We start from the raw sequence: 22502 nt of genomic DNA, 5'->3' as shown, positions 1-22502 counted from the left end.
AATGAGCTGGCTGAAACTAAATGCAAGGACTTGTGGGATTACAGGTGCAGCACACTAGATACTATACCCCAGTCATCTCAGAAAGAAAACACCCTCAATTGCAATCATCTATTTCAAGGTAACAAAGGCCAATGGCCAATCTTTTAATCTGTACAATAGCAAGGTACTACACATGTACTCCACCATTTGCACAACACTTTTTAGGCCCCTCAGTCCCAAGAGAGCATTGCTGGAGATGGCAGGAAAAGCCTGAGGGCTATTTTTTCACTTCCTGCACTTGAGTTTGACTCAAGCCAGTGAGAAACCAATGACGGAAAGAAGGCCAGAGTTGAACTCAGCTCCACTTGATGTCCTTATCTTCTTCAGTCATAGCAGATATATTAGTGACCAGGCCAGTACCAATGGTTTTACCACCATCCCTCAGGGTAAAACGCTGACCTTTCTCCAAGATCATGGGTTGTCTTAAGATTAAGTTTAGTTTCAGATCTTCTCCAGGCATGGCCATCTCCTGGAGAAAAAATGGGGGAGTGTCAAGAATGAATTGTTCATTTATTTTTAATCATGTCTTACTCTTCATGAGTCCTATTTGGGTTTTCTTTTTTCTCCAGTTCATTATACAGATGAGGAAACTGAAGCAAACAGTAAATGACTTGCCCAAGATTGCACAGCTAGGAAAGCCAGATTTGAACTCAAAAGGATGAGAATTCCTGACTCCAGGCCAGCATTCTATACATTGCACCACCTAGCTGCCCTAGATAATGAATCACTGCCCTCAAGTTAATAAGCTGTGGGTGGGGAAAAATACAGAAATCATCGCCATCCATATATAACCTAAATTAAGCATTAACAACCCCTCCAGGCTATTGTCTATTTTTGAACAGAGATTGTAGGTAGAAGGAAACTCATCAAGCAGCATTTAAGGTGCCTATTATGTGCCAGGCTGTGTTAAGTCCTGGGCATAAGAAGACAAAAGTGAAGCTCAACAGGCTCCTAAACAAACTCAACTCACCTTCTCTGGTGGCAGAAGGACCCGGCAGGCCATATCCCATGTAAGAGAGAACATGACAGGCATGAAGTGTGAGACAAATGGCTTGTGGCGGCCACCTTCCTCCTTGCTGAGAATGTAAACCTGGAAAATGAAGCAAACAATTAGAAGCCTTTGCCTCATGTCACATCTGAAAAAGGGAAATAGACCCAAGGTAAGGAAGCACAAAGCCCAGGGACTCATGGGACACTTCTTTCTTTCCCTGAATTATGGCCTACCTGAGCCTCAACCTTCTGATGGGTCTGAATGGAGCCTGGTTTAACCATCACCATGCCCCGTCGAACATCCTCTCTCTTCAGCCCCCGAATTAATGCACCAAGATTATCTCCAGCCTCAGCTCGTTCCAGACTCTGATGAAACATTTCAATTCCTGCAACAGGAGAACAACTTCAAGGCAGGAACAGGAAGGGGGTATAAGGCCTCAGCCTAATGTAAGCAAACTGAAGAAATAGGAAGATTGATGATGGAATGTAGGCTTTACCTGTGACCACAGAGCGAAAATTCTTGCTGTGACCCAGAAATTCACATTCATCTCCCTTCTTCACAGTTCCTCTTTCCAGAGTCCCTGTCACCACTGTGCCTCGGCCTGGAACAAAGGAATTTAAAATGTGGGGAGGGCATCATTGGGAATTTAAAAATACCAAGCAGGGACGGTCCTAACTAAGGATAAAACACTCGTCAAGGGAAGCAGGAAAGAGCTGGAGAAGATGTAGAGCTATAATCTCACCAGGGATGGAGTAAACAGACTCCACCGGCAGCAGGAAGGGCTTCTCTAGATCCCGAGTAGGCACAGGAATATGAGTGTCCACAGCATCCAACAGTTTCATTACAGCATTCACCCCTAACTCTGGCTGCCGTTGCTGGGGTTAGAGGAGAGGCACAGGGTCAGGGAAAGGCCAGCTTTTTCTCTGAGAGGAGATGAAAGTACAAGGCAGCAGCAGGAGGGAGATGTAGTACATGGCCTAAAGTTCCTATTCTGTCTTCCAGCAACTTCTCTATAAGGTCTTAAGGACAGTGGGTCAGACCTAAACTTAATCCAGCTCACTGTTATCTTTGACAGCGTCACTGGCAGCAGAGTGACCAAGTAAGGGAGTTGTTTTCCATCACTATCCCCTCAAAGGTATTTCTAAACAGATTCACTCCATGAAACAGAATGGGAAAAGAACCCCAGGGAGAAGTCTCCCAACCTGTGAGCCTTCTCCCCCTTACCTCAAGGGCACAGAGGGCAGAACCAACAATGACAGGAGTCTTCTCCCCATCATAGCCAAATTCAGTAAGCAGCTCCCTTATTTCTAGCTCTACTAGTTCCACCATCTCATTGTCCTGGACAGCATCTGCCTTGTTCACGAACACTACCATGTGCTCCACACCAATCTAGTGAAAGAAAATCGCTCTTGTTATAAGGTTTACATAAAACTTTAAAAAGTCATATAGAAAATGATTCTGATTACTTGCCCCAATGAATCCATGCCCCACCTCAGAGCTCGTGTAAGGACTGCCTCTCTTTCCCTCTACCATGGATTTGAGTCTCTATCCAGGACCCACCTGAAGAGACTGGTACCTGTTTGGCAAGCAGCAGGTGCTCCCTTGTCTGAGGCATGGGGCCATCATTGGCTGCCACCACCAGGATGCAGCCGTCCAGTGGGGCTGTGCCAGTAATCATGTTCTGTAGACAGAGAATGATACTAGTTGAACATAGAAATCCTTCTTGGCTTTCAAATTTTCTTGCCTGTTTCTTCTCTGGGCCCTTTTCCCAGGGCCTTAAGTCCTCCCCTCAAACCTCTAACTTGTTTTCTGCTTTCTTCTTACCAAAAGACCACTTTACAACCACAACATTTTCCTATCTTCCTCAGAGCTCCCAGTTCCTTCAGCCATCTCTGCCTGGAGCTGTCCAAGTGTGTTCTGCTCACCTTGACATAGTCAGCATGGCCAGGACAGTCAGTATGGGCATAGTGTCGGGTGGCTGTACTATATTCCACATGGGCTGCATTGATGGTAATTCCCCTGGCTCGTTCTTCTGGTGCATTGTCGATCTCCTCATACTTCTTAAACTTGGCCCCACCACCCTCTGCCAAAACTTGAAACCAGAAGAGAGGAATTATTTGAAGGGAACATATACACTTCATTTGGTACTCTATCCCCTCCCCTTCTAATCATTTCCTTACCCTTACAGTGTCTAGATCCTATACCCAAAGCAAAGAAAAATGACGTTTCCCAGATACTTTTAGCTTCTTTTTCTATTCCCATCATGGTTCCTGGACTTAAAAATATCCTCATCAGTGCTACTTTAAAATTCCCACCTATTTATAATTTCTTTTACCCTTGGTGCTAACCAAAACACTGTTCTCCCCCTATACAAATATCTCCCCATCCTTACTCTTGGTGATTGCTGCTGTCAATGTAGTCTTGCCATGATCCACATGGCCAATTGTGCCAACATTAATATGGGGTTTGTCTCTCACATAAGTCTTCTTGGCCTCAACAGCAAGGCTCCGTGAAAGCAAGGGAAGGGAGGGCTTCTGCCCTGGGTTAGAAAGTTGGGCCTGAATAGAAAGGAAACTGATCAATACAACAGGGGAAAAAAAATTCCATGCCCTTTGGAAGGTTGGAGGAAAAGATATGACCTAAGTGTTTAGTAAACAGACTGATAACTCCATTAATAGATTTCCTTCAACCTGTTCTTACCTGTTTCAAAAACTTGTGCAGCAGCTGGAAGTTCTGAAAAACTGAGAAGAAAAAGTATTTGGAGTAGAAAAGGGCAGATGGTCTCACTTTCCCTACTCTTCGCATGCCCCAGCCCATTCTCTCCTAGACCTCTTCATTCCCATCTCTTCTACCATCCCAGAACCCCTTTCTTCCTTTCCCTTATCCTTCTGCTCCCAATTCTGCAACCCCCCTTTTCTTCCTTTTCCTAGGTCTCACCCCACCCTGCCTTCTTCCATCATCCAGCAGGCCCCTCCCCCTCCTTTCTTTCCCTCGCGTCCTTTTTTAGGTACCCAGCCTCGCCTTCTCCTTCCCTGATGCTCCTCCACTATTTCCCTGGATCCACATCCACTCTTCTTTCCCTCGTTTCCTTCCTAAACCAGCCCTCCCCGTCGGTTTGGTCAACCCTGCGATCAAAGGGACCTAAAACTACTTTCCCCGCCCCGTTTTCTAACCGGTGGGCCCGGGCCGTGCACGGAACATAACGGTTGCGGCCATCACGACGAAGAGTGGGGGCAGGCGGAGAAGGGAAGGGATGATGGAAGCGGTGGAGGAAAGGGAGCAACAGAGAGGAAAGGGACCGAGACCGGCGAAGCGTGTGAGACGCTAAGGGCACAGGGACCTGGAGGTTACTTCCGTCGAACGGAAATGACGTAAAGGCAGGTCAAAGAGCCTGCGGAGAGGTTCCCTCTAGGACGTCTGTGGCGGACTTGCTGTGCAGTGGATCACCCGGAAGGAACCTCGGCCTAAGGCCAGAGGGGCCAGCAAGCGTCTATCTCCCACAATGCATCGCCGGGAACAGCGAAACCCCGCCCCCGCACTTTCCACCCGCCCACACCCATAGCTGGAGTGGCTTCCTGGGATTTGTGGTGTCCTTGTAGTGTAGGATCCTGGATGGGAGCATTTGGGGCGTTGTTAGGATACGTTTGGAATTTCCCAGTTTACATGAAGTGATGTGGTGGTGGAGCCCCTTCCCAACTACGGCTTTTCTGACCCCTGTCGGACAATTTATGAATGAATGAAGAAAAGCATTTATTTAGTGCTCTTGCAGAAAGGAGTCCCATGTCCTTTGGGGGAGAGTTTCCTCTTTGGGTAGAGCATCCTGTATCAATGAAATTGGATCTAGTACCTATCCCTTACTCTACTATGTTTAGGGCAGTGTGCCCAGTCCTGGAAAAAACAAATACAAAAGATGGTCCCTTTTCTTTACTGAGCTTACAATCTGACAAGGGCATACAACATACATAACATACAACATGTTTCCTAGGAAAGGATGTTTTAGTCCTTGTAGCAGTCATAAGAGCATTGCCTCCCTTGTCATGATTAAAGACTTTTGTTCTTTGTAACTGCTTTAGTGGTTCTGTTTTTCCAGGTTAACACTTGCCTCCAACATCATCTTTCTCTGATTCACCCAGCAAACACATTCTTATAAAACACAGCTCTGATTACAATCAGAAACCTTCAGGGCCTCTCCAAGACTTGTAGCAGGTATTGTAGTGTGATGGAAAGAGTAATGACTGGTCTTGGAGTCAGAAGACCTAAATTCATATATCCTTTCTGTTACTTAGTTAATTTGTAACCTTGATATGTCACTTCATTTCTCTCAGCCCTAGTTTCTTCATTTACAAAATGGGGGAAATAGTGCTCATATTGATGTGGGCTGAAATTGCCCACAAATCCTATCAAGTCAAAAGAACACAGAAACAATAATTAGCTGATTAGTATGGGGCTACCTTTCATATAAGACATAAGAGTTGCTTAGATACACAATTATCCTCACATCAATCTTTAGCCATAACCCTGGGTCCTTGGATGCGGTCTCTGAACAGTAAATATGGGTAGTTAGGTTTCACAGTCACACACAGAACTAGCTGGATTCAAAAAATGCTCAATTTCCACACTCATCACCTTTCTTAGAATCTGTGCAGAAAAAGCAAAGCTTGACCTAAAGTTGCCCTAGGCTATTTAACATATCATTAGCATCCTATTTACACAGTAATTTTCTCCCCCCAGTGGGCAGAGTGAACCAGGGGTAAAGTGATATCAGTTCCTTGGAGACACAGGGCAACAACTGTGCAAACAAATAACCCCTTCTTAGTAATTGTGTGGAGTGGAATGGGGGGTGGCGGGGTTGACTTATACCCCCAGAAATCACTCTAATGAACAGACAGGAAACTTGATAAGATGCTGGCAGAGAAAAAGCAGCTTTATTTGGAGAAAACAGTGGACAGGAGGGAAGGGGGAAAGGGGAAGGAAAGGGAAAGAAAAGGGATTCTGCTCACACAAGCTGCTTTCTAGGGGCAAAAATGTCCTTTTTCCTTGTACTTACAATCTCAGACTTTTATAATAGTCCTGAAGGCAAGATTCTTCTCCTTCCCTCTGTCCAATGGGGCATGGGGAGTTGTGATGTTTCAGATCTTGAGTTTGTGATTTTCAACATTATGTACCCCTAAAGACCCCTATGAAACCTGACTATCATGGGATTTTCAGCCTATTACAGTAAAGATACTTTTGAAACTCCCTATTCTTTACTCCTTCAACCTAGAGTTGGCAAGTTTCCCAGGCTATAGGTAAACTCTTCTCAAGGATTTTGAAAATAAGTCAGGAAAACTAAAAATTTTAGCGGGGGTGGGGGGGGGGGAGGCCGGGCTGTTCTACTCCAAGGAATAGTAATACTAAAGGGTCTTGAAATTTTTGGTTACAAGCCAAATACTACTCTGAGAATTACATACTGAATCTCATCCCACACAGAAACTAAGCAAGATAAAAAATATTCCTGAAAACCCTTACACACACACACACACACACACACACACACACACACACACACACACACACCTTTCATACTTCTTACTCTCTGACTACCTTTACTTACCACACCTCCTTCTTTCTTACAGGACTTTAATTACTTACTATACTAGCTACTGTTACTATATTCTCTTGTAATAAAGCTTGTTTCCTTGAAATAGTCATCAAACAATTCTTTGAATGAGACCCAGTAGAATTAACTTCATCCATATTACTTCACAAAGTTGTGAGAAGGAAAGTGTTTTGAAAACCTTAAAGTTCTATAGAAATGTGAGCCATCATTATTATTACAGGATAAAATCCAAACTCTTTGGCTTACAATTCAAGACCCTCTACCATTTGACCACTGCTTACTTTACCTTTTCCCATCTCAGCTCTCACCATTTTCCTTTATCTTTAAACTGCAGCCAACTTGTTCACCTAAGTACAATTTAGTTTTCTGGTCTGTTTGTTCCACTTGGAATGTCTTTATACTTTTCATCTAGTTGAACTATATCCAGCTTCAAGGACCAGCTCAAATGCTTCCTACTTAGTGAACCATTTCCTTTTTCAGAGTTCTTAAAGTACTTTGTGCCCCTACTATGGAGCTTATATTTGTAGCAGGGGTGGTCAGAGCTCTGATCAATGCAGTGAACAGCAGATTGAGACAATCAATTAGATATGATCTTTGTTAGAAGAGCTCACATGGAGCCACATAGGTGCCATAGTCTCTTGCTGAGAAAACATAGTAAATTTCTCTTATTGTCCCTAGACTGAGACTACCTTAAAGATGATTCTAAGATGGAAGATAAGGGTTTAAAAAAAAAAAGACGACCATATTCTGAGAAGCTGGGGGTATGTGTTCTTGTCAAAACTATCCTTCTTGTAGTCTATAAAAGTGAGCTGTGTAAGTTTACTTCTGGGTAGAATTTATGACCAAACACAGGAGAAAGAATCATAGAAGACTGTAAGATTTAAATTAATATCCAACACTCCAAGTATTATATTTTATAATCACTTGAAGTAAGGAATAAAAAGGTAATTGTCTAACAAAATATAAGGCCATGTAGAGTAGATTCTCCTGCCACTCACCTCAAACCACCTCCACTGAATGGGATCACAGGAAAAGAGAGAAGTGGGGCTACACAAAATGTATATCCTGCCTACATCAGCATGTAAAGTGAGGAGGAGAGTGGGGTGCTGGGAATTGTAGTTCTGGGGGTCAGATTCATATTACACAAGATGAACTGGATAATTTTGATTACATAAAATTTAAAAGGTTTTGCACAAAAAACTAATGCAATTAAAATTAGAAAAGAAAAAGTAATTGGGGAAAAATCTTTGCAACAACTTTTTTCTTATAAAGGTCTCATTTCTGAGATATACTGATTCAAATTTAGAAGAATAAGAGCCATTCCCCAATAGATAAATAGCCAAAGAACAGAAACAAGGGATTTTAAAGGAAGAAATCCAAGCTATCAACAACCATGTAATAAAATGTTTCAAATCAATTAATAATTAGAGAAATGCACATTAAAACCACACTAAGGTTTTATATTATTCCCATCACATTGGCAAATTTGACAAAAAGAGAAAATGACAAAGTAGTTGAAGTAAAACAGGCTTTGTTAGTGGAGCTTTGAATTGGTTTAGTCATTCTGGAAAACAATTTAGAAATATGTCCCATAAATCTATAAATTTTACATGCCTTTTACCTAGCAATACTGCTAGTAGGGCTATATCCCAGAGAAATCAAAGAGGAAAAGGGCTCATGTGTATAAAAATACAGCAGCTCTTTCCATAATATTTTGAAACTGAAAACTAAGATGGTAAAGTCTGTTTATTGGGGAATGGCTAAACAAATTATGGTATATGAATACAATAGGCTATTATTGCTCTGTGAGAAATTATGAAATGAATAGTTTTAGAGAAACCTGGGAAGATGTCTAAGAACTGACACTTAGTGAAGTGAGCAGAATTAGAACAACTTACTCAAACAACATTATAAAGAAACAAAAAACAAAAATTTCCCAATCTTATTTTTCCTAATTACATTTAAAAACAATTTTAGCATTAGTTTCCTAAAATTTTGAGTTCAAAATTCTCTCCCTTCCTCCTTCCCCTATACTCTCCCTAAATCAGCAAACAAAATAAAATGAAAAATTATATGCTTTGATCTGCATTTAGTCTTTATCAGTTCTTTCTCTGAAGGCAGATAGCATTTTTCATCATACGTCTTTCAGAATTGTCTTGGATCATTGGGTTGCTGAAAATAGCTAAGTCATAGTTGATCATCGCACAATAGATTGTGAAACACTTTAGAACTCTGATCAATAAGCCATGATACAAAGGATTAAAGATGTAATGTTATCTATCAGGGAGCTGATGGACTTAAAATGTAGAATGAGACATACATTTTTGAGAAGGGTCAATGTGGGAATTTATTTTTGCTGGACTATGCATTTGTGTGTGTGTGTGTGAGAGTTTTCTTATTTCTTTTCTTGTCTAATTGGAGGATAGTTTAATTGGAGAGAATATTAATATTTTTCAAAATAAATTGCGAAATAAAAATCTCTCTTCATTTTATATTATTCTTTTCATGAACTTTCTCTTCTTTGGGTTTCTAGTACCCAAAGTAGCAGGGAAGAAGCAATTTCTCTTCTACTCACTCCCCTACATCCTCCCCAGGAGTAGCAATGTCAGCTGATACCAGAAGCACATGATGAATATGGCCTGTGCTTTTCCAGAAAAACTTGAGACTAGAATCCTGAGATATGTCACAGTCTTTGGGGGGGGGGGGGCTTTTCTGTTTGTTTTTGTTAAGCATAGGTCCATGACAAGTTAAAATGAGAATGGATATTTCCAGCTTTGTGTTTTCCTCCTCATGGACAATCCCTGAATTTGTGAGCTCCTCGGTTTATCTTTCTCTTTAGTGATTTTGTATCAAGGTACCTTAGGAGAAAATTTCTCAATCTTGTTGAGAAATCCATGACTTCACAGAAATACAATTTGATCTTTCCCTGCCCCCCACAGCTTCATTCTAATCATAGTAATATTTATATAGCCTTTTAAAATATGCAAAGCATTTTTGCTAAGGACAAAATGCTGTTCTTACGACAATGACTTCATGGGCTATGTAGTGTAAGTATAATTGCTGGTTTACTAATAAACTAAGTCTCAGAGAGATCAAGGGGATTGTCTGTGATCACAAAACCAGTAAGTGTTAGGACCTAGGCTTGAATCACAGTTTCCTTTGACTCCACATCCAGCACTCTTCATTACCCAATGTTATCTATGTTAATGATAAATATAAGTCCCTGACACAGGTAGAATCCTGGAAACAAAACTCAGTCCCTTGGGGAATCTTCAGGTAAAGTGATCTGATTTCACTGGTCTCTTTATTTCATTGTTCTTCAAGTTAAAGTACTAGAATTTTGGCTATCCCTGAGATTTAGCACTAGAGAACTTAGAGGTTTTCTAATCCAATCTCCTTATTTAACAGAAGAGGATTAAGATTCAGGTTTTCCTTTTCCTTTTCTCAGGACATCATGCTGTCTGATAAACTATTAACAGGATAGGAGGCTAACTAGGTAGGTTTTTGTTAGTCCTTGGGCTACTGAATTCCCACTCTCCATGAGCTGAGGGAGAGAAGCAGAAGTTTTAAGGCTTTCTGGATGAATGTACAGCTGGTATAAAAGGGTATGAAGATCCAAGAGAAAAGGCTATCTTTCCCAGAAAAAGATCAAAGTCATAATAATTCAGGGACACCTAGGTGGCATAGTAGACAGAATGCCAGTCCTGGAGTCAGGAAGAACTGAGTTCAATTGCAGTCTTAGACACTTTAATTACCTGTGTGATCCTGGGCAAGTCACTTAACCCTGTTTGCCTCCATTTCCTCATCTGTAAAATAAGATAGAGAAGGAAATGGCAAAGACTGGGAAACTGAAGAGTTGTCCATCAATTGAGGAATGGTTGAACAAATTGTGGCATATAATTGTAATGGCATACTATTGTGTCATAAGAAATGATAAACAATATGATCATAAAAAAAAAAAAACCTGTAAAGATTTCTATGAAGTGATGCAAAGTGAAGTGAGCAAAACCAGGAGAACTCTCTGTCCAGTAACAACAGTACTTAAGATGATTTGTTGTCAGTGATTTGACGATTACCAACAAGGGAAAGATTCAGTTAACTCCAAGGGACTTGGGACAAAAAAGTTTATCCACCACCATAGAAAGAAACGCTGGCCTGAATGCATAGTGAAAAGAATTCCATTATTGATTTTATTTTCTCCATCTCCATGAATTTTTCTCTAGTGTAAGTGGTGTCTGGTTTAATAAAATGACAAAATGGAAATTATATTATAAGATAACACATGTGCAACCTATATCATATTAACTGTTGTCTTAGGGAGTAAGGAAGGAGAGTACATGGATTCTCAAAACGTCAGAAAACGAATATTTAAAATTGCTATCGACATGTAATCTGGAAGAAAAAAAAGAGAAGGAAACGGCAAGCCACGCATATCTTAGCCAAGAAAACCTCAAAATGGGGTCACGATGATTCAGACACGACTGAAGATAATGGAATAACAGAAACTCCGTTTCCAGACTCCCCAGATAAGAGATGCGAGCTCTTTCTCAAGGTCATCCCAGCCTTCCCATAACCTTCCCCCAGAAGGCGCTGTACTTTCCTTCAGAGAACAGGAAGATCTGGCGCTCTAGGAGGCCACCTGACCCCTCTGTGACCTCTAATCCGTGCCTCCGCCGTCCTCTCTCTGGTTTCATGCTCCCCTCGTTTACTTTTGTGTCTGTTTGGGGACACTCTATCTGGAAGTACCGTCTCTATGATCAACCCACCAATTTCCTCCGTTCTCTTTACGAAAGATGGAAGGGGAGATCCTAGTCTCGACCAACCTATCTCTGAGGTTGTGTCTCGAATCCCCCTGAGGGGCAACTAACGGAGATGTGTTTAAAGTCTTCGCAGCTCCTCCTGTTCCACATTTGAAAGCCCTTACTCCTACCGCCTGGGAGAACGAGCTCAAGGATTCCCACGACTCAGGAGGAGGAAGTCGGACGGATCGTGCCTTTCTTTCCCGTTGACTTATCTATGGTCGTTTCCTTCTTGGAAGGGAAAAGGGGTCCCGGCGCCTGCGCAGTACCCGGCTGGTCGCTGGTCACTGATTGTTGGGGGTGGGGGTGGGGAGCGGGAGCCGCCGCTGCTGCTGCCGCCGGAGCAAACCGCGGGGACCGAGATGCAGGTGGGACCGGAACCGGAACCCCCCTCCTAATTCTCCTCTTCCCACTCGGACCTTCCCTCCACCTCTCCCCCCCTGCCCGCCTTTCCCGGGCCTGGGACTGGAGGGCAGAGCGAAGGTCCTGGAGCGGGGCCGGGCTCGGAGGCCGGGGACTGGGGGAGTGCCCAGGGGGCAGCGCCCCCCGGGAGGCCGGTGGAGCGGGCCGCAATGGGCGGAGGTGAAGGAGGCCGTCCGCGGGCGGAGAGAAGCCTAGCGCTCTCGGGAGCCCCGGGAGAAGCGCCGGGGCTGGGCAAGGGAGCAGGGTAGCCTGCGGCCTCTCTACTGCAGGACCTGGGCAAGAAGGGCCGGGGTCAGGGCCAGTGGGCTAGAGCAGCTGGGCTAGTAGCGCCGGGGCCTTTGGTGGGGAGAGAACTCAGGGAATTCCTATTAGGTCAGGCCTTCCACACTCCCACGCCCCCTTGTTGGTGTGAACTGTAGGAGCGTTAGGGTAGTGTTGGTGGGGGGATGTCATGCTTGGGTGTCTCGCCCCTGCATGCGCTAAACACCCCATCTTCGTAGGCTCTTTTCTGTTTCTGTCTCGAGATAGAGGCTGGAGGAAGATAGATGTAAAAGGCATGGAAAGGATTGAGTATTCAAGGAATATGAGGCCCTTGGTGGGTGAGAAATAACCATCAGAATAGGTGTGGGTTGTCTGTTGGGAAGGAGACCTTGAGAAGGTGAGGAAGCATAGGCCGCCAGAATTCTTTGAAACTGTTCTTGTTCTAGCTCTTCCCGATGGGGGTCTGGCCTTCAGATATAGAAATTATTTACTTTATCTATTCCAGTATATGTCTCTTTGTGGAAATACATTTTGTCATGTTGTACTTAGTTTTGCTTAGAAATTCCCATCTTAGGGAATTGGAATAGGAGTCAGGGGATCTAGATTCCATCTCTGGTTAGAATTTCTAACCACTTCTTTGTGACCCTAGGCAGTCTTTCAACTTCTTAGTTGTTTTTTTTCCTCTCACTTATAAAATGGGCACAAGAGCAACTGGTTTACCTCTCCTAAGGTTGCTATGAAGATCAAATGAGAGAATGTATGTGAAAATGCTTTAAAATCATAAAGTGCTATGTAAGTGCTTTTTGTCAAACAGAAAAATTCCTAAAAACCTTTCCTAGCCTGATCAAGCAGTGATGATGCAAATAGTTACTATAGGTCTGTTCTGAAGAAGTATAGGATTAGTGACTCAGTTCTGAAGCTTGCTTTTCCCAAAGTCCAATTGCTCTGGGTTGTGAGACTAAAGACCTATATGCTAATTTTCATAGCTCACCTAATCTCTATCCCCTTTTGCTTCCTTCTCTTCTTAGTGACAATAGAAAATAGTTCATCTCAGCCTTCTCATAGCTCCTTTTATTCTTGTGACTGAGGGGAAGAAGGAACAAGGTAGTAGTCTCCAACATTTTATGGTGAGGAGCTACTGAGCCTTTGATGGGGGAGGGGTGGGGTGGATAGGATAAAAATGATCCTTTCAAAGCAGTACCCACCTCATACCACAATGCTTAAAATACCAGTGAGCCCTAGGGAGAGAAGCAAGGTGGCAGTCATTTATCTATTGCTGATGTGTTGGGGACCCTTTGAGTAAGACATTGGAAGGATTTATTCCTGAGAGAGAGGTGATTGGAAAGGAAGCTTTATGTGTCTTAAAGGGTTTCTTTTCTGGAAGATGGTGACCAGTTTACCTCCAGCTTCTCTAGGATCGAAGCCAAAGAATGTGGGCTAAGATTGTAGCAGGAGAGATGGAGGTTAGATATCTGGGAAAACCTTCCAGTGCTTGAGAGGTGTGAGAACTTGGAATAGGAGAAGGAAGCTAACATGCTTTCAAGATCTCTTTAGAAAATCTCTGAATCAAAGAGAAACAATGTAAATAGAAGGCTATGGTGAAAAAGTAGATGGCTTCTCATTGGGGTGGAGCAATTAGGGAATTTCTGATCCAAGGGGACTCTGATCCCAATGTTGACTCCTATATATGTGCCTCTTTTCCCTTCCACAGTTGCCGCAGATGACCCTGAATCTTCTGGCCTCCCCCCCCACTTGTTTCCCTCCCCGTGGTCCCCCACTCTCCGTTTCATCTGGCTCATCATGAATGGTGCCCCTTCCCCTGAGGATGGGGCTTCCCCTTCTCCTCCCCCTCTGCCACCACTGCCACCACCACCACCTCCTCCTCCCAGTTGGCGGGAGTTCTGTGAATCCCACGCTCGAGCGGCAGCCCTGGACTTTGCCCGGCGCTTCCGCCTCTACTTGGCTTCCCATCCCCAATATGCAGGTCCTGGGGCTGAGGCAGCTTTCTCACGACGCTTTGCTGAGCTCTTCTTACAGCACTTTGAGGCAGAGGTGGCTCGAGCCTCAGGTTCCCTTTTGTCATCTGGTCCGATCCCCTTGAGTCCTGGTACAGAAACTTTATCTCGTGATCTTTCCCTGGAGAGCTGCCGGAACAGTGGTCCTCTGACTGTGCTGGGTCCTTCCCGATCTTCTGAAGATTTAGCTGGCCCCCTTCCTTCCTCAATCTCTTCATCCTCTTCAAAGCCTAAGCTGAAGAAACGTTTCTCCCTCCGATCTGTGGGCCGATCAGTACGAGGCTCAGTTCGAGGGATCTTGCAGTGGCGGGGAACTGGTGATCCCCCCTCACCAGTGGGACCCTTGGAGACTTCTTCCTCTGGACCACCTGTCCTGGGTGGAAACAGCAACTCCAACTCCTCTGGTGGGGGTGGTAGCACCAATGTGGGGCCAACTAGCAGTGGGACATCCCCTGGGGAAAGATGGACTCACCGATTTGAGAGGCTGAGACTAAGTAGGGGAGGGGGACCCATAAAGGATGGGACAGGAACAGTGCAAAGGGAGGGGCTGCTGAGCTTCATGGGAACAGAGGAGGCAGCTCTTGGTGGAGAAGGTCGAGGGGGAGGAGGAACTGGAACTTCATCTGGGGGTGGGGGACCACCAAGGTGGCAGAAGTGTCGCCTGCTGCTTCGGAATGAGGGGGAAGGAGGAAGTCGGCTGGAATTCTATATCCCACCTAAGGTGAGAGAGAATGGGAAGTGTGACTGGGGATAGATAATGTGAAAGCTTTGCAGATAAACCCCAGAAGTTTACAAGCCTACAGGCTTCTACTTTTTTCTTTTGAAATCTGGACCCATTTTGCTAACTCTTGACACTCGAATATGTAAGACTAGGCTGATGATATCAAGTCTTTTTGCCACTTCCACATTACTTACAAGGTAGAGCAGAGAGCCATTAGGCTTGTGTTGACACCCCTGTGGTGAAGTGGGAAGAACTAGGAGGCCAGGTCCTCCCACCCCACCCCCTAGGAAGTAGATGAGTATTTTTGAGCCTGAATATTGGGACTCCTGCCACTCTTCTACCACAGGCATCCCGTCCCCGGATCAACATCCTGTGTTCTACCATCACAGATGTCCGGACAACCACAGCTCTGGAGATGCCCGACAGGGAAAACACCTTTGTGGTTAAGGTCAGATTTTGCTATTATCATTCTTTCTTTACTACCCATTCCAAAGAATATGATTCTTGTGTGTTGGTGAGAGGGGAGTGATAGGTGGTAAGAAGACGCTTGGATTTTCCTAGGACTAGAAGCTGTGAGAAAGGTGCCATGACCTTACAGCCAGGGGACTCTTTCCCAAAAGAATGTTTCTTGAAGTTTGGGATGCTTTTACATGGACATGTAGAATGCAAATGTAAATACATGCAGACATACAAATAAAAGTACTTACCTGGGAAGAGAAGCAAAGGAAGGAGAGGAAATGACTGGAGAGAAAGTTCTTGCATTGTGTTTTGAAGGAAAGACCTGGGAAGCTCTCATTGTCTTATTGGCCTCCTCTTTTCCCCCATGTCCTGGCTGAGGTACCTTACTCTTCCTCCCATAGGTGGAGGGTTCTGTGGAATACATCCTAGAGACAGCTGATGCCCTGAATATGAAGGCCTGGGTGTCTGATCTACAGGATTGCCTGAGCCCAGGGTGAGGGGCCTGAACAAGGGAAGGGAGGTGGCAGAAAAAGTGTTTAACACTGCTCAGTTTACTTTGTGACTTCCTTCTTTCCCTTTTCTTCTTTCCTCTGAAATTTTGTGTTACACTGATCCCTGATCTGATGCCTACCCTTGGGACTTCATTCCCTGCTAGGGAGAACACAGACAGCCTGGAACTATCCTGCCTCAACCACTCAGAGAATCTGCCCAGTCAGGAGCTGCCTTTGGGACCTAGTGAGAGCAACGAGCACCTGTCTCAGGGTGAGGCAGAAGGGAAGGAAAGCCAGACCCATGGTGGGACAACTTCTGTATTGTTAACTAGATAATCAGAATTTTAGAGTTAGAAGAGATTTTATAGTCCAGCCTCAAACAGGTGGGGAAACTGAGGGTCAGAGAGGAGGAATGACTTGTCCAAGGTAACATAGCTAGTAAGTGGCAGAGTTGATATTAGAACCCAGGTCTCCTAACTGATAATCCAGGTGAGATATCTATATATCTATATATTTTTTTTAACATTATTTTATTTGATATATATTTTTTGAAGATCTGCTATCTCAGTTTATTCAGGCAAAAGTCAAAAGATTGTGAGGTTTGATGGCTTCTGAGGTATCTTCCAATTCTAAGGTGGAGATAATTATTTAGTGTCCAGTAGAAGTTTTGAACCCTGGACATAGAAAGAACTTTAAGGTTTAGCAGCTATTCTCATGGTTCATTGTAAGGGTAGGAGGAAAGGACAGGCATACCTTAAGACGAATCAAGCAGTAGTACAAGATGGGACCTACCAAGGCCACAGTGTGTACTACCAGAGGAGGAAGAGGCTTCTGGGGACTAGAATAGTAAAGGAAGGCTTTCTGGAAGAGGTGATCCTGGATATGGATACGCACATGAGATTGCAGAGAAAAAACTAAGGAGTATATAGTCTTTTATCTTTTAAGAAATGATGAGGATTTTGAGTAGCAGGTTGGTGATGAATATGGTGTGTTTTAGGAATATTTCTCTGGTACCCTCTACAAAATAAATGTGAGGAAGAGATTTGAGTCATGGAGACATGTTAGGAAGCTATTATAGTCTTTCTATGTCCTAGGGAGAATGGTTCTCCTTTACCTAATTGGGTTAGGGAGGGTACTGAATCTTAGACCTTCCCTGTACCCTTGGTTTTTCTTCTAGGGGCGTATGGGGGCCTCTCGGATCGTCCCTCAGCTTCTATCTCCCCCAGCTCTGCCTCCATTGCTGCCTCCCATTTTGACTCAATGGAACTACTGCCTCCAGAGTTGCCCCCCCGAGTCCCTATTGAAGAGGGACCCCCATTGGGAACAACTTACCCCCCACCAGCCCCTTACCCTCCCCCGAACACTCCAGACACCACAGGTATCCGGGTGTGTATGTATGTGTGTGTGTATACGTATTTTTAAAATATACATGCACCCCTATTTATATTTAAGTGTATGTTGTAAATATATGTGTGGATGGGGGAAGGAGGGTGTGTGTGTTTTGTCTATGCCTTATACATCTTTCTAACTACTACTCTTAATTCTAAATTTCTTGTTAGCTAAGCTCCTCTTGGGTCTTTCAGATCTGAGGGACTATGGGTACCTAATCTAGAGGAAAAGGAAAATCTACAGGGAAGGGGCTTCAAGATAGAAGATTCTCATTGGGGATGGGGGAGGCTTTCCTGACACCCTGGTTTCCCAACTCTTTCCTTCCTGAAGGTTCGTTCCTGTTCCAGGGGGAGTCAGATGGAGGTGATGGGGACCACCCCCTTTCAGAGTACCCTTGGTTCCATGGGACCCTCTCCCGACTCAAGGCTGCCCAGCTAGTGTTGGCAGGGGGTGCTGGCAGCCATGGTGTCTTTCTGGTACGTCAGAGTGAGACGAGGAGGGGGGAGTATGTCCTCACATTCAACTTCCAGGGCAAGGCCAAGGTGAGTGGCCCTATGGAAGAAAGGACTCCTTTCTTTCCTAGAGGAAAGGCAACTTCAGGGGAGAAGGCTGTCATATCCAGGGAAAAGGATTAGCTTAGGGAAGTATCCCACAGAGAGAGTTCAAAGGAGGAGGGGTATTCCAGGAAATAGGAGGTTCCCAGGGAAGTGAAGAACTGTTGGGGAAAAGATTTTAGATCCCAGGGGAAAGAGTAGTTTAGGAAATGACAGGGAAAAGGCAGCAGCCCTTGAGTCCCAAGAAGAAAGCAGTCTTTACCTTCCCCATCCCGGCCCCCAGCACCTTCGTCTATCCCTGAATGAGGATGGTCAGTGCCGGGTGCAGCACCTCTGGTTCCAGACCGTCTTTGACATGCTGGAGCATTTCCGGGTCCACCCCATTCCTCTGGAATCTGGGGGCTCCAGTGACGTTACCCTCGTCAGCTATGTCGTGGCTTCCCAGAGGCTACAAGGTAAGGGGGGGGGCCACAGGGGAGAGGGTTCTTGCTCATCAGAGAAGTGAAATGTGAGCAGAGAGGAAAAGAAGGCTCTCCTACGCAAGTTGGAGAGTATGTTTAGAGGGGAAGAAAGGAGAGAAAGCTCTTGTACATTTGGGACAGAAAAGACAGCTAATGTATCCTGCTGAGAGGTGCTTAGCCACTCTTCCTTTCCCTTTAGAGATGATACTCAAACCAGGTGGGAGGTGGGGAGGTGGTGAGAATGGGATTGGTACATTTTCATTTCCATCAAAAGCCTCTGTCCATTGTCTCTGCTTCCATCCTTCCCTACTTTTTCTTCTCTTTCTTGTCCTCATCTGTACCTGGATCTTCCTCTGTCCCTTCTTGGCAATGCTTCCTCTGCTCTCCCATATGTTTGCCCCATATGACCTTTACCCAAACCCTCTGCTCCCCATCTTTCCCCTTCCTGACCACCCTAAAATCCCTGCTGTCCTATATATACCCCCTTCTTCCCCCCCCCTCCCCCCAAGCAGGCAGGGAACGGGCAGGGAGCCGAGCTGGGGTGTGTGAGGGAGATCGCTGCTACCCCGACGCCTCTTCCACCCTCATGCCCATCGGAGCGAGTGACTGTGTGTAAGTGTGCTTCCTCCCCATGTTCCATCCTCCATGAAGAGGCTTGGAAGGTGTGGGAAGAAGGTACTTGGGTCCTGAGGATAATGGAGGTAAAGTAAAAGGGAGGGGGTGCAAGAAGACTTAAGTCACTTCTGCTTTACCTGAATTATCTTCCTTCCTATTCTTTCCAGAACCGAACATCTCCCATGATCCATCCCAACCTCCTGACCCTGATCCAAGGGTAGACCCTGCACGTTCTGGGGAAGAGGAGTTGATGATAGAAGCATCAGAAGCTTCAGAGGAAGAGAAGGCAGGCAGTGGAGGGACCCCAGGAGAGCTGGGCCCTGTGGCTGAGCCTGAGGAGGCCACAGCCCTAAACAGGGAGCCCTCAGGGGTAGAGGGGCCTGGTGGGGAGGTGGGAGTGACCCCTTTTGTGCATTTCTTGCAGTTGCAGCCAGGGAATGCCGGGGAGGAAGGGGTCCGCTCCAGAGCCATCAATAACCAGTACTCCTTCTTATAAGGATGAATACCCCCACACAACCAATTCCCCCTTTCTCCCTGGTCCCGGGCCAGGACCCAGGACAGATCCTCACCAGAGAGGTACAAATGCTTCCCTTGCCCATTTGAGTAGGGGGTGGGAATGGTACAGGACCAAGGGACAGAGCCATTAGTAACTTCCCAGATAACACACTCCAAGCTGTCCCTTTCCCTGGGCAGGGGACTTGGATCCGTTACCTCCTTTTGGGGGTGGGCCAATTGTGCTCAGCCTCGCCCCCTGTGGGCCATTTCTCCAGTACCTCTCACAGCTCTGTGATGTACTGGGGAAGAGGCTGTATCAGCTACATTAAGGATTTTTTTTTTAAGTGAAATGGAGAACCATAAATAAAAAAGGTTTATCTCAGCTCTCTTCTGGTCATTGACCCAATGTTTGTATTACAGAATTGAATGGGAGATGGGGACACAATTGGCTTAGACTCACATCTATATACTCTCATTTCTTGTGTGCCTTGCATTTCTCATGTCACATCAGCCATCTCTTTTAAGTCCCTTCTAATTCTTGACATTCTGATTCTGGAGTTCTAACCCTACTGAGAGAGAACTGTGAAATAGAGCCAGGGAGGGCAGTGGTTTCTTTTTCTCAAATAGACTTCTTGCAGACTGGAAAGACCAGACTCAAGGGCAGGGTTTCTGGTTATAGGGTGTTGAGAAAGAAGGCCTTATTGTGGGATGGCTTGGAATCCTGGGTCTTGGCTCTGCCATTCAGCTGAATGTGGTTTCTTGGGGAAGTTAATTTATTTGGGCTTCAGTTTAACTCTATAAATGAGGGGGTTAAATTTGGATAGTATCTTGAGGACCCTTCCAGCCCTGACATTCTGTATCCCAAGTTGTGACTGTTCCCAGCTTTGATGGTACCTTTGTCCAAAAGAGGGCGCCCCTGGGCCTCCTAGCTATTCTGGCCCCCACAGGAGTTCATTGGATTGTTGGATTTAAAAGAAAGACATTTTACAGAGAGAATTAGGAGGAACCATCTATTTAGTCTCTGGTTTTAAAGATGAGGAATTGGGCCCCCAAAAAGGTAAATGGTTTGCATGAATTGAGACAAGTAATGGGAGCAGAGCTGGGATTCAAACACAGGGATGCCCACTGAAAATGTTCTGCTCCTTATATCCTATCAGGTCAGCTGTCTCTAAGACTATCTCCATTGTTACTCCCAATGCCTTGCAAGTTCTGCTGTTTTCTTCTTTCTTTTTCTTGTGTTTCTGCTCTATAACTATTCAATCTAATGGGATGCTCTAGCCCTGTATTCTTCCCTTTCCCTTGGCCTTGCCACTCCCTTTCCTTCTGTCCCAACTCCCCTCCTCCAGCAGGCCCTAGGCTCTTGTGACCTTGTTATTCTGAGCCTCTGGTTCTTACAGGAGATGGACAGGAGACAGCTGGAGACTGCAGTGTGCCCTGGGCAGGGAGCTGGCTGAAGGTTGCTGGCTTTTCCCACTTGATCTCTCTGGGGCTCTCATAAACGAGTGGGGGGAGTCTGAGGGGTGGAACCAACCCTTTGAAGAAAAGGATTTTAGTGTTATGTATGAGAATACCACCTGAGATAAACAGGATATGATTCAGAACTAAACTGATGAGAAAAAAAAATATATTCCCAGCTTGCCTCTCTTCAGTATTTAGAAAATTGCCTTTGCAAGGCAAAAGGGAACTCTAGGGAATAGGCCTTCCTCCTGGATTCTCATGTTTGGATGGTAATTGTTCCTTTTCCCTAAATTTTGAACCTCAGGACTTCTTCACAGACTCTGGAATATTAGAAAGGTATTGAAAAGGACCTGAGGATTTTGGTCCAGCCTCCTTATTTTATAGATGATGGAGGAAACTAAGCTGCAGAAAGACGTTACTTGCCAGAGATATAGGGGGAGTTGATGATAAAGCTCTTCCCCCTCCGCCCCCTCCCCCCCCCCCCCCCCCCCCGCCCTAGGAAATAGTGATGAGGATATCTTCTTCAATCAAATCAGAAAGTGTTTGGTCATTCTAAGTGGGAAAAAAAAATCTTCATTTTCTAAATCATTTTCCTTCATCTTTTAGAGGGAGATCTCTGATCTCTCCCAGTGTGATAGTGTACAAATAATTTTTCCTCTCTGAGCCTTTAGTCTTCTTATCTATGAAATTTGGGGACTTAGGGCTTTGGACTAGTACTCAAAACTTCAATGTTCCTTTTTTGGTTTGTTCCTTAATATGAATCTGTGCCCTTTTATCTCCCATATTCCCCATATCATGTTCTTTGTCCCTTTTGATTCTCTCTCTCTCCCCCTCTGTCCCTCTGTCCCTCCCTCCCTCCTTCCTTTCCTCCCCTCTCCATGTTTGGTCACTCATGCTCCTTCAAGACGGGCAGTGGCCCCTGTCACTCACCAGGGTGGGGAAAAAAGTAGCCTGAGCAGTAGCTTAGGTTATGGTGAATTTGCCCTCTCACAACTCTCTCCTCGACCCAGATAACGTGGGATCACGGGATAGGGTTGAAAGTCCTCTGATTCCTGTGGGTGTGATTCTCTCACATAACTGCCCCATTTTGTATAGCCCCCACACACCCACCTCCCACCTCCCCAGAGGTCAGGGAAGGACTCAGCTGTGGAGGAGAGACAGTCAAAGCTGTGAAAAAGGGGAGGGGGAGGAGAGCCATGTCCTCACCTCACCCTGAAGGTTGCTCTTCCAGCCCAGGCTGAGGCGTGATAAGGTACTGGAGGGTTCAAGTGGAAGTATTCCTAAACCTCTCCCCTGTCCCTCACTCTTACCAAGTACCCTGGTTCTCCCAAGTTAGGGATTCCCCTTTCCTCAGACTCCCTTTCCCCTCTACCTTCCTTGAGACTCTTAGCACCAAAATAGACCTTAAAGATTAATTAGCTAGTCCAGCCACCTTATGCTACAATGGAAAAAGGAAGGTATGGGGAAAGTGATTTGTCCAAGGTCACACAGCTTTCTTTCTGTGACCTTCCCATCTGGAACCCTTCACTAATTATTCCTCATCCCCTCCCAGTTCTACTACCACTTTATCTTTCCCTTGCCCCTTCAGTTATTGCCTTCCTCATTTCTCCTTCCTCTTCTGCACCCTTTAACAGCTCACATTCTCCTGACCCCCAAGGTCCCATCCTACCTCCCCCATTCTTCAGCAGTTGCCTAGTGGTAACCAGACGCTCCACTCTGGGGAAAGGGTTGG

The 22502-nt window shown here is 45.2% G+C and overlaps 2 protein-coding genes across 12 annotated transcripts; one reads left to right on the top strand and one right to left on the bottom strand.

Moving 5' to 3' along the window:
• Positions 1-107: 107 nt before the first annotated feature.
• TUFM (Tu translation elongation factor, mitochondrial) lies at positions 108-4517 on the bottom strand. Its single transcript, XM_007499460.3, has 11 exons — positions 4204-4517; positions 3731-3771; positions 3423-3588; positions 2956-3122; positions 2607-2711; positions 2255-2419; positions 1773-1905; positions 1527-1631; positions 1264-1415; positions 1010-1129; positions 108-508 (listed from the first exon to the last, which is right to left on the bottom strand). The coding sequence occupies exons 1-11, from the start codon at positions 4244-4246 to the stop codon at positions 335-337; spliced, it is 1371 nt and encodes a 456-aa protein (XP_007499522.1). The 5' UTR covers positions 4247-4517; the 3' UTR covers positions 108-334.
• A 6331-nt stretch (positions 4518-10848) lies between these two features.
• Positions 10849-19694, top strand: SH2B1 (SH2B adaptor protein 1). 11 transcript variants are annotated; one of them, XR_008913533.1, is made up of 11 exons: positions 10854-11796; positions 13824-14848; positions 15195-15296; positions 15709-15800; positions 15963-16069; positions 16976-17176; positions 17518-17729; positions 18025-18196; positions 18715-18814; positions 18985-19103; positions 19242-19376. XR_008913533.1 is itself a non-coding variant. In XM_056805520.1 (10 exons), the coding sequence occupies exons 1-10, from the start codon at positions 11646-11648 to the stop codon at positions 19311-19313; spliced, it is 2253 nt and encodes a 750-aa protein (XP_056661498.1). In that variant the 5' UTR covers positions 10850-11645; the 3' UTR covers positions 19314-19694. The 11 variants fall into 11 exon arrangements, 10 of the variants coding, with proteins under 10 accessions (XP_056661496.1, XP_056661498.1, XP_016279686.2 ...); XM_056805520.1 differs by lacking the exon at positions 18715-18814 and having other exon boundaries at positions 10850-11796; positions 19242-19694; XM_016424201.2 differs by having other exon boundaries at positions 10852-11796; positions 17518-17663; positions 18985-19694.
• Positions 19695-22502: the final 2808 nt, after the last annotated feature.

The sequence above is a fragment of the Monodelphis domestica genome, chromosome 7 (genome assembly GCF_027887165.1).
Source record: "Monodelphis domestica isolate mMonDom1 chromosome 7, mMonDom1.pri, whole genome shotgun sequence".
Taxonomy (NCBI): domain Eukaryota; kingdom Metazoa; phylum Chordata; class Mammalia; order Didelphimorphia; family Didelphidae; genus Monodelphis; species Monodelphis domestica.
This window is presented reverse-complemented; position numbering and strand designations above follow the sequence as displayed.